At 37.2% G+C, this 16,193-nt stretch overlaps 1 protein-coding gene across 6 annotated transcripts in view; it reads right to left on the bottom strand.

Annotated features, from left to right (window-relative positions):
• NELL1 (neural EGFL like 1) overlaps positions 1-16,193 on the bottom strand; it is a 317,342-nt gene that overhangs the window by 228,679 nt on the left and 72,470 nt on the right. For all 6 annotated transcript variants that reach the window (XM_058828276.1, XM_058828293.1, XM_058828281.1 and 3 more), the window contains exons 10-11: positions 13,482-13,555; positions 6,563-6,662 (exon numbers count right to left, since the gene is read on the bottom strand). In XM_058828276.1, coding sequence (XP_058684259.1) covers positions 6,563-6,662; positions 13,482-13,555 — 174 coding nt within the window. The remainder of the gene's footprint in view (positions 1-6,562; positions 6,663-13,481; positions 13,556-16,193) is intronic.

Raw genomic sequence — 16,193 nt, 5'->3', positions numbered from 1 at the left:
CTTATGATCAGCTCACAGAGAATTTAAGACTTACAATTAGCCAAACTGATGGCTTCTCAGAGTTAACTCTCATCATAAGTCCCAGGTCCCAGATCAACTACTTTAACAGCACTTTTTCCCAAGCACAAGCTAGTGATTAATTTTCAATATCACATCACAGCCCTGTGAATCCTTCACTGTTTATTTACCACCTCTGAAATTTATCTGCAGATGTGATGGCTACCTTACCTATCCATTTTTTGCCACTAGAGCTGTCACCTGTACTTTAAAAATTTTCCAGAAAAACCTGCATTACTTTTGTTCCTTTTATCAATTCAAATATGAACAGTCTCCATGCAGAATCAGGTTTTCAAGCTTGAAGGCTATTAAAACAGCATTAAACTAAAACTTTCAAATAAATATTTTAATATATTTTTATATCTAAATAATAGTTTAAATATTTTAATAATTGATTTCGATGTTTAATTTTTTAATTAAATTTTGAAAGTAGCTCCAGTTCTGTAACTTGAGAAAATAAAGGCTCTCAAGGACGTCTCATTTTTCTCCTGTCAGTAGGAATACACAATCATAGAACATCTACTACATCTCTAGATTGTCTTGGCATTTAGTATTACAATAGACCTGTGAAACACTGTTTCCTATCTTAAAACTGCTGTCTAGAAGTGACTCTACTTTCCTATAGCATTTCAGCAAATTTGTTCAATACTTCTGTAAGTGAATAGTGAAAACCATTCCTGTTAAGAGCATGCATGGTGCTACAACATTTTATGTTACCAAGCTTTTACAAAACAACTGTAATTTAAGGTTAACCAGCAGGAAAAAAATATACTTGATAGAACAGAAGAGCAAGGGTTCACTCTGCCTCTGTCAGAAAAAGTACATCATTGCTTGGATCAGAGGCTTTTACAGAGGTCTTTTTTATTTTTTTTTCAGCAAAAATGTAAACTTAGCACTTCAAAAAAGCCTAAAAAATGCGTATCAAGTGTGGTTCTTGGATTTCTTAGACATTGGTTTCCATTCTCCCCAGCTGGAGTTTTGGAGCCAAATATCTGATTTTGATTAATTCTTTGGTGTGAAATGGATCACAGGACTCCTTAAAGATGCCCACAGAGATGCCCAAACCACCTGCTGATACTGCAGTGGGATCTCTAAATCTCAGATGGGTGGGAGATAGCAGAGGGCATGCATCCCCATCTCCCAGCCAAAATAACAATTCATTGAGAATATTCAGCAAAGTCTTATCTGAGACAGTCACCTCCTCTCTAAATATAAGAGTGGCTTAAAATGGAATCATAACATCTCAGCAAGCAGGCAATTGGAGAGGATTTAACAAAACCCCAGAAAATCTTAAATAGTTCTGATAATCTTAACTAATTTCAGGCCAGCACAGATGACAAGGCAAGTATGAATTAAAATTACCGACGAATGCATTCAGAACAGATGCCAGAAACCATTTTCCCTGCGCATACACACACAATCATAAATGTACACAACAACCCTTCAAAGTCATTCAAAACATTTTTAGATACTAGCAGGGGAATTAAATATTGAAGAGGGTGTTTGGGTTTTTGATGGGCCTGATGACCTCTGTTCGTTCCCAAAACATTTCTGGTAACGTTACTCTCTTCCTTTATCAAGGCTGCTGAAATGTTTGCTCCATCTTTTTCTTAAGAAATTTCTACTCCTTCATTCTGACTATAGAATGACCATTAATAAATGTATTAAGACAATTAGGAAAAGAACCAGACACATGCTAGCAGCCATAAAACTATCACTTCTGCAGCATCAGGAACTGCACAACAGGCTAAGTCTTAGTGGCCCCAAGTCAGATATCTCAAATTATAAATTTAATCTATTTTGGGACATCTGAACATTGCTCTTATTGTTCCAAGCAACATCTTCCAAGTTGTGGCTCCAGAGTCTGCTTTTGCAGAGCAGCACTCTAAGGTGTTTTGTGCTGTCATCCAGTTTTTTGCATACCTAACATATTTGGTAATCTGGCTTAATTATTGATTGTAAAATGCAACAACTCATTCAAGACTACAACTGCAATCAATACATTTTAGATCCATATATCTTTTTACTTTTTTCATGGCCAACAGTAATGCACCTCTCCTTGTTTCTGAGGGTTTCCTTATAACTTCTGTACCATTTTCTATACTCCTTGCAATAGCCTCAGCTGTTCACATAAAAAACTGCAAAACCTCTGTTCTCTTGCTGTTCAAGATAATCTTCATTTCACTGCTTCACATTTAGAGATTTCTTAATATAAAAAAAAAACCAAAAAACGTGTCATAATTCTCCTGTTAAAAAGCACCAGCAATGTTTAAAAGTCCAAGGTAGTTTCAACCTCAAAATCTTTTCTACTGTTAGGATTTAACCCCACAGTTACTATATAAATATGTAAGGTAAATCTGAGGGAAAAGTCATAGAAGAGTGCTAAAATTTGAATTACCAATTATGCCTTTCCATGATCTGAATCAGTTTTTAATGAGTCATGTGTAAAGCAGCACTTTGAACAGCAGCTTTTAAACCTTCAGAGACTGTGGTCCCAGAACCCAGTGGTCTGACATAAAACAGCAACTTCATACATTCTTTCAAGCTACTCTGTGAATGCAGAGCTTATTATACAGTGTTTATCTGTGTGCAATAGAATAATGGTAGCTACACAGGCTAACAAGTATAAAAAGATTTCTTCTTTTTTCAGATAGAAAGCTCTTTTAAATCCTAAGTAATGCTACAACTATGTTTAGAAATAAACTAATTCATATTTATCAGCTGCCATTAAATTTTAATAAATTTAAAACCTTGAAATAACTCCTACCTCACAGCAATAAATAGGAAAAATTCAATTTCTGAAGAGTCAAATCTCAGTTTCACAGCCAGGAAGGATGAGATGAGAAACATACAAAACTGAAAAGCCTTCTTACCCTCTAACTGAAAGACTAAAAACCTTCCCAGAATAAAACAAAGCAGCACAAAGGGTGGCAGAAGACTGATTTTAGATTTGAATCCTGTTCCCTGCTCTAAAATGTATGCTTCACCTCATCAATAAAATTTTCCCTTTTCTCCTAATGAGTGTCAGCAGGCAATCTAAATCCATCAGTCCCACCCTACTGCAGGACAGCAAATGATTTTCTCTAGAAACACAACTGTTTCATTGCTTCATCACACTCTTTCTTATAAGAAGAGCACATCTGAAGTTGCTAAGGCTGTTAAGGCTATTTTTACATATTTAAAATTGTGAGCATAACAACATTAAAGATTCTCTCATGGAATTTTATTTGAATCACTCATGCAAAGGAGAAAAAAAATGCACTCTTTCAAAATTACACACTGTCTTTGGCAAGGAGAAAAACGGCTAAAGGGAACAATAAAACACTTTAATGACACTATTTTTTGTATTAGATTTGTCCCTGAGCTATAAAAAATTTACAGCAGGCATGCTGTAAGAAAAATGAGTGATTCTCAAAAGTAGTAAAAAATGTATTTTGTGACACAATTCTTTGTGAAACTTGAAAATTAATTAAATTTTCTGTAAGCCTAAAAGACAGTTTAATAATACCACATTGTCCAGTTGGAAAGTATAAAGTAGCCACATAGTTTAAGCAGACATCTATATTAAAGCACAGAGATGGTAAGGAAAAATTGGAGGTATTCTACATAACAGTCAAGGATACATTTCATATACAGATGTGGTGAGGTTGATTTATGCATTCAGTACATGAAATCAAAAAAATAAATTGTCATTTTAAATCTGAGCTCTTCCATACTACTCTCACCTTGCTGTACACCTCACACAACCACTTCCCTGAAATCTAGTAATTGCCTCTTTAGCAATATACTATTACCTTCTACTATACTATAATCTCATGTAGAAAACCTGAAGAAGAGCAGGCATTCTTTGCTGTCTTTATCATTCCTACCATTTACAAAAGATAATGACTATCTAGGAAGCCCACCAACTCTCTATGTAACAGTATTCAACTCTATTCTTTGCTGACTCAGAAATTCCATCTCCATAAACACCACAGATTTATGTTTTACCCTGCATAACCTAGAGCACTCATATATTATTGTGGTAAGTACTACAGAGATCACTGAGGAGGGTACAGTCTCATACCACAGCATCATGAAGATTTTTAATTTCTCTGCGGTTTTCTTTCCTTCTATTGATCAGCTAGAAAAGCACAAGATGCAAACATGTCACCCTTCCCCAGTTCAGCAAATACATTCTAGGACTCTACAGAAAGTGAAATTCAGTAAAAGGCTTCCGATTCCACAACTACAAATACTAAAAACAATACAAACTGCTACAAAGCCCACAACCTAGCAGTCACTAACATGCACTGAAAAACTTAACACAGAAGTAATATTCTTATTTAACATTGCTAGTAAATGCTTGCTAAATATTCTGTTGAATAACTTAAGGCTAATGGACTAATAACTAATAACTAAGGGCTAATGCAACAAATTACCTGCATCATCATACCTATAATGTGAAATTTGTATATGATGTGCAAATGATCCATGAGACCTTCCAACAAATAATTTTGCTTATTCAGGACAGCAATTAATACAGTATGTCTTCCTTACTACTTTGACTTGGACAAAAAAGAAGCTGAATATAGTCTCTGAAGGAAAACAGTTTTGCAAACAAGAGAAGAAATTTACCATTTCCCAGTAAAGGATATTTTGGCACAGGACAGGATCAGAATCTGTGGCCTGCTTGCCATATCAGAGAGCACCTGTTTGCTTGATAAAATCCATATCAAATATGGAATTCTTAATAAATATCAATTTTTAACAACAGCACATGATAAAATTATATACTATCACTTTGGGTTGCATGCAACTGAAGCAAAAGTATCAAGCAGCATATATTCTACTTGAAGATATAAAAAGCATCTTAGGAGTGCTGAATTGAATTTATGCCTTTGTAAAGTTGACAAAATTAATCATATCTTTAGGTCTCACTTTCGAAAGAATTTTAAAAAGCCATGATGAAATACAAAAGAGGAGGTACTGTTTAGCAGTCAGCTAAAGCAGAACTGAAGTGAAAGTTTCATGCATCAAATTGAAAGCATCATGTACCAGAATTCTTAGAAAGAGAAAACACAATTCCTTCCCTTGCTTCTAGAGATCATCACATGAATATAGATATTCATCTTACATCATAAATTATGAAGCCAGTTTGGGGACGAATATCTAAAAAGAGTACTTATTACTAACAATAATATGGAGGTGAATAATTATGGAACTTATCTTCTAACAACTTTGAAGCTTTCATATTTTTAATCCTTTTAAGTAATGAATATATTTTTTTCAGTACTGCACTACATCAAACTGGGTCATCTGTAAAGAAGTATCACCAATACACTGAGCCCTCTGAAGTGCAGAGAAGCAACATTTACTGGTGGCTTAAATAGTTGCAGATGTTTCTAGAAACCACTAAAAAAAAAAAGTATATATTCTTAGACCATCATCCAACAGGGAGTCTCAAAATATGCTGGTCCCTGCAACCACATGCATTTTAAAGTTCAAGGCCTAAGTAAATGTTTAACCATGCGTATTTACTAATTAATACTTCCTGACAGAGGGAGAGATTCAGAGCCCCTTAATCAGCATCTGCAACGGCGCTGGAGGAATTCATATCCAGGCAAGACAAATATTCCAGCAGACCTCAGTAACCATCTAAGACTGCAAATGTCTAATGCTCATTTGGCACATCTCTTGCTTGAATTTCTGAGGTACATCACTACAGGTTGACGTGAGTCCTGAGAGACCAGGCTTCCCTTAAGCCCAGCTGAGACTCAGCACCAAGAGAGAGATGAGGAACAGAGGTACAAAACATAGGGAATGATTAGTCTCTGATCAATTCACTGATTAGAACATGTCTTAAGAAGAAAGCTTGTTCGAGTTTCTTAATCTAGTGATACCTGCACATTCCTCATTTAAGAGGATTTACTCAATTAAGATTTTAGTTATTGCATGTTCAGTCTGGTCCAGCCTACAACCAGGACTCAGAGGGCTGAAAAGAAGAGGAACCTGGATCTCAACATGCACTCGAAGGAGGAAAAATGAGGTTCTGGGCTCTAGTGTTTACTATTGTTTTGCATTGGTATTATTTTATTGTCCAGCTTAATTCACAAATTAGTCCTGAAAGTGCTCAGATCTAAATCAACCTCCTAATATCCATCAAACTAGAATCTTAATGCTGTTTTTGCAATTTTAAAATAGAGACCTTAAAAAAAACTTTCAAAACACTGCAGTTGCAAGTTTAAGCAACAAAATATATTTCTTTTTCAAATACAACATCCTTTTAATAGGGATTTTTAGGAGATATTGGTTCCTTCCTCTCTCAGCTCTTCCTTTTCTCCCTCTGCCTGCCTAATTCAGAACAATTACAACTTTATATCTGGGAAGTCTTCTAACCAAAGGAGTACCATAGACTGGGTTAAGAATCATGCTTACAGAGGTACTTAATATCTCATTAAAAGGGAATTGTTCCTTTCAATGTATCTCCCTTTTGAAACAACAACTTGCATCCAAGCTGGCTTACCTCTACAAACACTGCAACACTGGTTCTCTGGAAGAACATGATCTTTTTCTGAGCAGTTCAGTGGCGGACAAGTCTCTGTTACTTTTATTAAAACTCCATTCTGAAAATAAACAACATTTTAAAAAAATTACATTGGTGAAAACACACAAACACATGCAGTGGCAAGGATCACATACTTCTCCATCCACAGCACTAGTAATCTCCAGTAAAAACACTGGTAAACTAGCAAGAAGCAAGTAAAATTCATTTGTTCCATCATAACATCAAATCTTGAGCAATCTACTGTGCATTTCTCTGCCCAGAATAAAAAAAAAATGATTAAAAGACAAGGCACTTCAGCTTAAAATTCTATTCTAGTTTTACCAAATATGTGGTCTCACAGTTGTCTTCTTTTCAGGTATTTGAAGAAATGAAAGAATTTAATTCCAGGTCAAAGACAATCTTCCTGCTTTCTGCAAATCTGAGCTTTATTCCTCTTACTTCACCGTCCATATACTTCACAGATAAGTTATTCAACTCCAATATACACAGCAAGACCAGTATTTTCAAGTGTTGTTGTGTTGTTCTGTCATGTCCAATTACAAGAGTCTATTCTTTAGAATTACTGATCACCTTATTTCCAAAGTTAGGTCCTTCAGAGAAGAAAGCTCATCTTGAGATACCCTTATAGAAACTTCTGTGCAAAATCAAGCTAAAGATGTTTCTATGATTTTGGTTTCTAGATTTAGAATAAAACCGTGATAGAAGGTCTAGATGTTGGTAGAAACCTTCTATAATCATAGACATAGAGCCTTCATGAGGAGATTTTTGCACCGAATTTTACTCCATCTTCTTCCCATCCAGCAAATGAGCCTCACTATGTCTCCAGACCAAACAGCTTTCCAGCACCTTAGTTTGTTGTTTCTTAAAATCTTGTCCCAAAATAGTCTCCCCTTTTAGCTTATCCCCCCACTCCAGCCTCCCTCATACCATAATTTGCTTGTTCAGCATCCCTTGTTAAGCTATGCCATCACTGAGAACTGACAAGTGGAGCAGAAATTAAGAACCAGGATTTTTGCTCAGTAGGAGCTACAGTAGCTACCCCACAGGACTGTCCATACCTGAGTAATCTCATTTTCTCTCATGAAACTCTACTAAGAAAGCAGGCAGCCTGCTACATTGCCAAAACACCTTTTTAACATCAGTCTAGTCCCCACTCCTCCCAGAATATTTTTTCATGACATCTCAGATGGCAGAACAAAAGAGTGGAAGAAGAATTTCTGCTTTCTTCAAACAAAGAAATTTCATTTTCCAGCTATCATGATTGCAGAGACAAGTTTAAATATATGATCCAAATGTATCTAGGGCTAGGAAAGCAAAGGAAAACCAATACCAAAAAACAGACAAAACCTCATTAAAGCCATCATACTCATCATCTGAGGGACCAGATACGTGACTTTGAACAGATGATACTGAAATTAACCGAGTCCACCCTGTATGAAGAGAAACACCTCAGTGCAGAAGCTTGCTTTCATATCTGCACAATGCTATGCCACACCACACCAAAGCACTGGCTTGGGTGCACAGGTAAAACATTTGCTGGTCATTAGTCTTGCCACTTCACCACACCACACTAATTCAGCTCTGTCCCACCAGGCTCCAGACAGAGCTCTCACAGAATTTAGCTGCCCTACAGACTTAGGGAACGCCTGCTGAGCCTACAAGGCACAAATGTTGTGCCCGAGGTGCACAGCAGCTTGTCGGACTTACAGCTGCGAAGTGCAGCCAACCCAGGGAAAGCAAATCTGACCATTCCGTAATCACTGCCTGTCACTGCCCTTGACACTACAATCTTAAGGCTAAGCAGGGCCAAGTGCCTTCACTGGCAAGTTGCATCAGTTGCTGTCTTGAAAAATAATGCTTAAAAGACCCCACACGCATCTTCTTATTTTTTGTAAGAAAAAGCAGCTCCAAACAGCAGCACGGAGGGCACACATCACCAGAGCAAGTGCCCACAAGAATGGTGAAGTTAATGAAGGCGTTAGGTCTCCTCCTGATCTCACTTCCACAAAGGAAAGGGAAGAATCCTCCACAGTTGTCTGTGCAACTGGAGGATCAAGGGTGATAAAAGAACCAGACACTGGGCCATCACTTACTATCACGTTATCAAACAACCAGCTAGACAAGCTCTGGCTGTAACTGTAAATAATTGCCTATTTAAGCTCAGACAGGACAATTATAGCAGAAAGAGTAAAGTATGTCAGCATACAGACAAAAAGTGTTGACAATAAATCTGGCCAGAAAAATATGGCAAGAAACGGTATGAAAGTCAAATGAGTGTCAGGATGAGCCTAAAAGCTGAAGACAAATTTATTCCAAGCTCACTGCTTCTTTAGTGACTCACAAGGAGATTAAAGAACACAAACTGAGAATTCCATTAATTTAAGAAGATTTTATTTCCTTAAGTTTTCTGTAGACTTTTCATCTTGGCAAAACAAATTAAACTTATTTGTAATTAAGTCTTAAAACAATTAAAACATTTCTGAGTATTCTTTGGGTTAAAATCAATTTGTTATAAACTAGTACAGATCCAATTATAAGAATTATCATCATCAGATTTCAGATTTTATCCACTGAGATAAGTAAGAAGAGTTCACACTTCAGAATTATTGCTTCAGGCAGCCCTAGAAAAATTACTTCTTTTTATATTCAATTCACATATGTAGCAGTCACAGAAATAGATGTCAAAAATAATTTTTTCTGGAATAAATATATCAAGCTTCAGTTGTGACATACAATCCACAAAGAATGAGATTTGGAGACAAAAATTTACAACAAGATAGTTAAATTTCTTGCAATTACCAAGGTAAGTACATAAAATAAAGGATCATATGTAAGCCTAATCAGTGACATGCAGTGAAAATCTGAACAAATAACTCATCTCACGTGATTTGCTTTAAAAATCAATAGCAAGATTTCATATAAGGCTGTTTTGGTGTGGCTTTTTTCTTGTCTGAATTTATCTGTGCCCTGGTTCCAGACAAGGCTAGCTTGATCTCTGTAGTAACCAGGAGGGGCATGGACAGCACAGGTGGTTACTCTACATCACCTCACTCTGAGGTGGGGCTGGTGGGGTCGATAGGGAGCAGTTGGGTATTGTTCCCCATGAATCAATCACCTGTACCCTTTGCCATTAGTATTGCTGCCGTTACTGTTTATTTTTTTATGTCCTTGCTGATTCCAGTAAATTGTTCTTATCTCAACCTGTGATCTTTACCCTTGGTGCCTTCAACTCTCGTCTTCATCCCACCCAGGGAAGTGAGAGATGTGGTTTCAATGAGAGCACCACATCTGGGAATATCATTACTAAGACACAACAAGCTGTTATTGATCAGTCACTTAGAATACAGTTTCAAACAGCAGCCTTAGTTGTCACTCTTAAGAAGCACATCATTCCTTATCGCTACAAAAACTTTTTAGTCAACCTTCCTGAAAGCTATGGGCCCTGTCCATCTTGCATGGCACACTGTGACTGCCTGCTCCCAGCATTAATGAAGAGGCATTGATTTTTGTACCCTTTCCTGGCAAGCATGTCATCTGTTTATGAATGGGCATCATGTCATTCAGAGGCAGCTGATCAACTGCAAATTCCCACTCCAACAAAAGTTACAAAAATCTTTCCATTGACATTCAATGGCCCACATCACCATGGGTGAAACCCAAAAAAAAAAAAGCCCTAAACAAACCAACAAACAAAAAAATCAAACACTTGTTGAATGCAGAAGGGTGCAGTTATCAAAAGCTCATACACACTTGCATTTTCTGGCATTCCCCCCACGAGTGAGAGATGACCTGGGGAGAGACATGGAGCACAAGGATAAATAATACGCTAGAGCATCTCACAGGATGAAAGGCTGAGAGAGCTGGGCCTGTTTAGCCTGGAGAGGAGAAGGCTCAGAGGGGAACCTACAGACACGTTTCCCAAAGGGAAGGAATGGAGCCAGGCCCTTCTCAGCAGTGCCCAGTGACAGGACAGGGGCCTATGGGCACAAACTGAAACACAGCAGGGTCTATCTGAACAACAGGAAACACTCTTGCAGCATCAGGCTACCCAAGCACCAGCACAGAATGCCCAGGGAAGATGTAGAGTCTCCATCCTTTGAGATATTCAAAAGCCATCTGGATGTCATCCTGTGCAACTGGGCCCAGGTAACCCAGCTCAAGCAGGACAGCTGGACAAGATGATCTCCAGAGGTCCCTTCCAATCTGAACTGTTCTGTGATTCTTAGAAATACCTGTGTGCTCATTTTGTCATTGTAGATTCATCTAAAGAGTGTTTGTGAGCAGGATTCCAGCTGGGAATGGTTCTTCATGAATAACATCTGTGCTTATGGTTAAGAGGATATGCATCAAAAATATTTTTAGTCTGACTTAGTTTTGAAAAATTAAAAAAAAGTCTCTCAGCCTGATAAAGAAAATCTTTGATCTAGCTGGATCCATCAGTAGTAATATTATTTTTTATAGATGGAAAATCAATAAAAGTTAAAAGCCTCTTAAGTTTGGATCAGTATCCATGCAAAGAACAAGGAATCTATCTTCAAATAAAAATTTAAATGTGAAATTTCAGTATCATCTTTTTGACATTACCTCACAAATATATCCACTTTTACAGACACAAAGACTTTTAAGTCTTCTTTATCAACGCTATTACACTGACAGTACATGTGTACCCTCCACTGTATTCCTTCATGGATCAGCAGCTTTTGAAACTTGATGTCAGTTTTTCATGTCTGGAAAATTAAACCATATTAAATTTTGTGTGGTCCTCTCCTATGACAAAATCCCTTCTTTATTCATACAATGCCTTGTCCACACAGGACAGAACACAATGACACAGCCACAGTTTGACTGATTCATCCTTCATCTAGTGAGCATTCCTAACTGAGGCAGCAGACAAGTAGGTCAGATTTAGGAGGTCATGCTGAAGACATACTGAATGAACCTCCTGTACAGAGACACACCACAGAAACAGATACAAACACTCTCTTAAAAACTCTCCCCAGGCCAGTTGTTGTAATGCATTTAGTAAAATGGTATAACCCAAGAATGTACCCCTGAAATATAGAATCTTAGCTTCCCCCTTATCTCTTCCTCCCTTCCCTTATTGGCTGTGAGACTGTAACCCTCCCACCTTTCCCTGACTTCAAAAAGGAGCGCGTTACCAATTTTCTTCCTCTTTCCCCACACGATCCCCAGAATAAAGCTGGAATACCATCTCAGCAAGGAGAGAACCTTATTTTCACCCCTATAGTTTTTGCTAATAATATCTTCCCCTCTTTCTGAGCTGTGGCAGGGTGGACCTTAGCCACAGAGAGGCTGGTGAACATATATATAATAATTAGCAGCCAGTGAGGTTTAATATCTTGTTGAAGCACAGTTGTGGAAAGAACTTCAGTTTGTTGGGGTTTTTCTGAAGGCATGTGTCACCCTGAAAAGCAAGCCTTCTGAGAATGTTTTTCATACTTTCTGTTGCTTTCCCATAGGGGTTTTATAAACATAACGTGTTCACCACATTCCTTCTGATAATGTCCCTTGATGGACATTTCACATGATCAGTGTGATTGGGAAGGTGGTAACTTAATTATCCAATCCCTGGTCATTGCCGAGAATCTATAAATACTGGAGTCAGAAAAATAAAAGGAGGATTTTTCTATCCTATCACACAAGTGTACGTGTGAGTCATTCCGTGCTCTCTAGTGACAGGCATGCATCAAACATTTTTTTTATGGTGTCACATTCACAGACGCCATTTTGAATATTTATCAATACTGTCAATTAAGATGCAAATACCAACTGCAATGTTACTGTAATTAACATTGCCATATCATTTGCTTTTCAACAATAAGCAAAATACAAAAGCTGTTTTCATTATTTTACTCATTCCTAATGGCAGATATCTGATGGTTGGTTTTTGCTTTTAATCTTCATGAATGTATTATCATAGTCCTAATGATGAATATAGCACTCTTATTTCCAGCACAGAGAAGTTCCACAAACATAATTCAGATCAGCCTCTCTGGTTTCACTTTAACGTGAAAATACTCCTCTACTCCTGTTTTATACACGTACTTCTACTCTCAAAAAAACTTTCTATGTCGTATTATATGTAACAGGCATCTTTGCCTTCCAAGGGAACAGCCTTGCCCATGTATTTGCATACGCAGTGCTGAGCACCCCATTAAGGCTCAACAGTAACAACAGCAAAGAAATTCTGCATAACAAGCTGTTTTCACAACATCTGCAACCAGTTATTGTCCATTTCTATTAGTGAACATAAAATTGCTACTCTGCACACTCAGCTCCAAGCACAGCAATAACCAGATCACTGTAATCTTTTCCAATGTTCACATTCACCAACACTCCCTGAACAGATCTAACACAGCCTCTGTTCACCTGTGTTCTTAAATACTGTCATAGTCCAAATGTCATGAATTTGCCAAGAAAGAACTCAGTCTACTCCAATACTCAGCAATTCACCTCAATTATTAGAAGAGCTATATATAGTATGAACAATACTAGGGGAAATATAGAGTAACTCACACAATATAACAAGAAAGTTGCTTCAAATTTTAGCAATTTGGTTGAAATAAGTAATTTGCTCAAGAGGCTGTTACTTTTTTCTAAAGCTCATAAAAGCAGAGATAAGAAAAAACATTCTTCCAAATAATTTTGCCCATATTTTTCTTATCCTGCAAGGGTCACATTCCCGCCTTGTTTTTGTATTTGTGGCTTTCAGTGACTTCAAGGTCACCTTTTTCAAGACAACAGAGGTCACATTTGCATGAAGGAAGCCTAAAGAAATGCACTAACTTTTCACTGTCACTTCTGAACACCACAGATATATTTAAAATCAGGAAAGGTTTATACAACTGAAACTTACTCGACATTCCCTGCAGGTCTTGGTTAACACTCGTTGACCTTCCGCTAGCACTTTGCCTCCATAGATACACTTGGCTGTAATTCGAGAGAAGAAGGAGGGAGATTAAGACTTAATTAAATCAGTATTTAAGCAGGAAATAAATGCAAGGTACAACACAGAAGTAAAACCAGTATTCACATACACTGAAAAGATATCAATACATTAAAAACACAATGCATTTTGCTTTCATCAGAAGTTAGTATCACATAAAATTACAAACAAAGTAACAAACAATAAATTAATTTTAAGAGAAAGTAGCCTCTTGATCCAAACTAAAGAGAGGGAATGGGAGCATAAAACATATCCTGGACTAACCTATCATTCAATAGAAAATATTCACTATTGATATGATGTATAGTAGCTACAGTATTTGTTACTAGAGGTCCTCATGACTCACTTCAAGAACTGGAGACATTTATTAGTGTGCAGTTCATCACAAGAATAATGTAACACAGATTTCAATTAAGCCTTCACTTTTTTTATGGGCACAAAGGTGGACTCTTCAACTTGCAGGAGGACTCCACAAACAGATTAGATGCAGTGAATGACTGTACTGAATCAACAAACTGCAAAAATCTATTTCAGGAAAATATTCTTCAAGCACATATGAAATAGGCAGATTTTCCCAGGAAACTGAGAACTCCTACTACAAAATTCTTGTCTGAAGTTTTGACCCTTGTACCAAAGATAAGTGGCTCCACAAATGAACCAACAGACTGGAACACGATCATTCTTCATTCACTTTACGGCAAAGTCACCTAGTTTGGGACTACTGCCACCATGAAGAAGGCAACCTGCATCAGGGCCACAGCAACAAAGAGCTTGGTCAATCACAGTCCCCATGCATCTACATGTCTAAATTCCAATTCCAGAGGACAGTAAATCCATCAATTAGAGAGAACAGCTATACTGTTACAATCTCACACAAATCAAGTATCCACTATAAAAAAGCGGCCTACATTACAAACCAGATCAATGCTAAACACTGATAAAATAACTTTCTGCTGTGGCATTGCACCTCTTTCTCTTTGTACTTGGCCGGTAAAAGTCTGACCTGTGACTCTGAAAGGAAAGCTAAAAGGTGTGAATCCTATGTTGCAACTGAACCATGCTTTAAAGTTTTGCAGAGTCAAGCCACATGCACAGTGGAAGTGTTCAGAGTAGTCTGTTCTCAAAAGACACACTCTCTATCTAGGACTGTTTTACCTAAATTTCCCTCCTGAGTGTCCAGGTAAGGGAAGCACTCACACGTGCAGGTGTGTCCCCCTTACAAGTGATTCGAATAATTCCACAGCAGCAACTGTTATAGACAGATTGATTCCCAAATTTTAAACAGAAGAGACTGCTAGATCAATCTTCATGAACCTTCAGACATAAATTTGCTTCTAATGACTCCTTGTGAAAATGCTCATTCCTTCAAAAAAAAGAGAATTATTTATGATTTTCCGGATAACTCAGTTTTCATATCACTAAGACATTTAAAAATAGGCCTTTTCCTTCTGGTATCCTGGTTTTCTTTGTTTTTCAAAAGCAGCCCTCGTTTTTATGCCTCACTTCTGAAGAAAATGTCAGATGAAGAAGCTTTGTTTGAATTAGGAATCCCAGTAACTATTTTTAGGAGAATTTGAACTAGAGATATTTCCTTTTTCTTTCCGTCTGTTCTCCTGCCATGACTGCTTTAAACAAAAGAATGGACACACTGGAAAGCAAGTTAATGTACAATTCAGAAAAACTATATTTAAAACAAAATTTTAGTATTTTGCCAAATATTATTTGAAATACTAACACAAGGTGTCAGGGATCAAAACTAACTGCCTAAACCCCTTAACATATCAGACATTAGAGCTTTGTTCATTGACCCTTAATTAAGATGGGAAAGTGTTCAATAACCCAGCCATTCAACATTCCCTAGAGACAGCAAATTAAAACTGATGGTTCTATCAGAGCTAAATAGAAAAAGCACAGAGAAAATAACACCTGCAGTGCAGCTCTTTGGAAAACCTCTGTGATTACTATTATCTACCTAGAGGTGACTAACTGTGGTCCTAGCACATCATTTTGTCAAAGAGCTGGCATTTACAATCAATTTCAATCAACTTCCATACGTCTCTTCCCATTGACTGACATGCTGAGTTCTTGTCAGAATAATGAGTCAAGTTTGTGCCAGTCAGTGACAAAAGGTATGTCTGACTGTTCATCTTTCTATTACAAATAACAGGAACAGTTTACTCATGAGGGCATACACTGAATCTACAATTTTGTGCCCTACAATTTCTTTGTGTCAGATTTTGACTTTTGTGCATACATCCAGTTTTATGAAAGAACTTCCTAGACTTTCAATGTTACAAATAAAAATATTTTGAGACAAAAATACAGGTCAGCATGGCCACTTTACCACCCAAGTACTCTGTTCATGAACATCTTTTAGTATGCAGAATATCCATGCTGACATACAGCTGAGAGAAATAAGATTACATGAGAAACAAGAGCAAGTGCACAATCACAGCTGCATATTTGTGTAAGGATATTTGTGCACAGAACTAATGAATTCAGTGACTGAAGAAAGGTGACAGAATTCTAAAAAAGTGTTATTATTTTCCTAATAAATCCTAAAATAATTCAACATCCCTGTACTAATAAATTATTGAAAAGCTCTCGCATGAAATTTACTCA

The sequence above is a fragment of the Poecile atricapillus genome, chromosome 1 (assembly GCF_030490865.1).
Source record: "Poecile atricapillus isolate bPoeAtr1 chromosome 1, bPoeAtr1.hap1, whole genome shotgun sequence".
Classification (NCBI taxonomy): Eukaryota; Metazoa; Chordata; class Aves; order Passeriformes; family Paridae; genus Poecile; species Poecile atricapillus.
The sequence above is the reverse complement of the archived record's forward strand: the minus strand, read 5'-3'. Positions and strand labels throughout refer to the sequence as shown.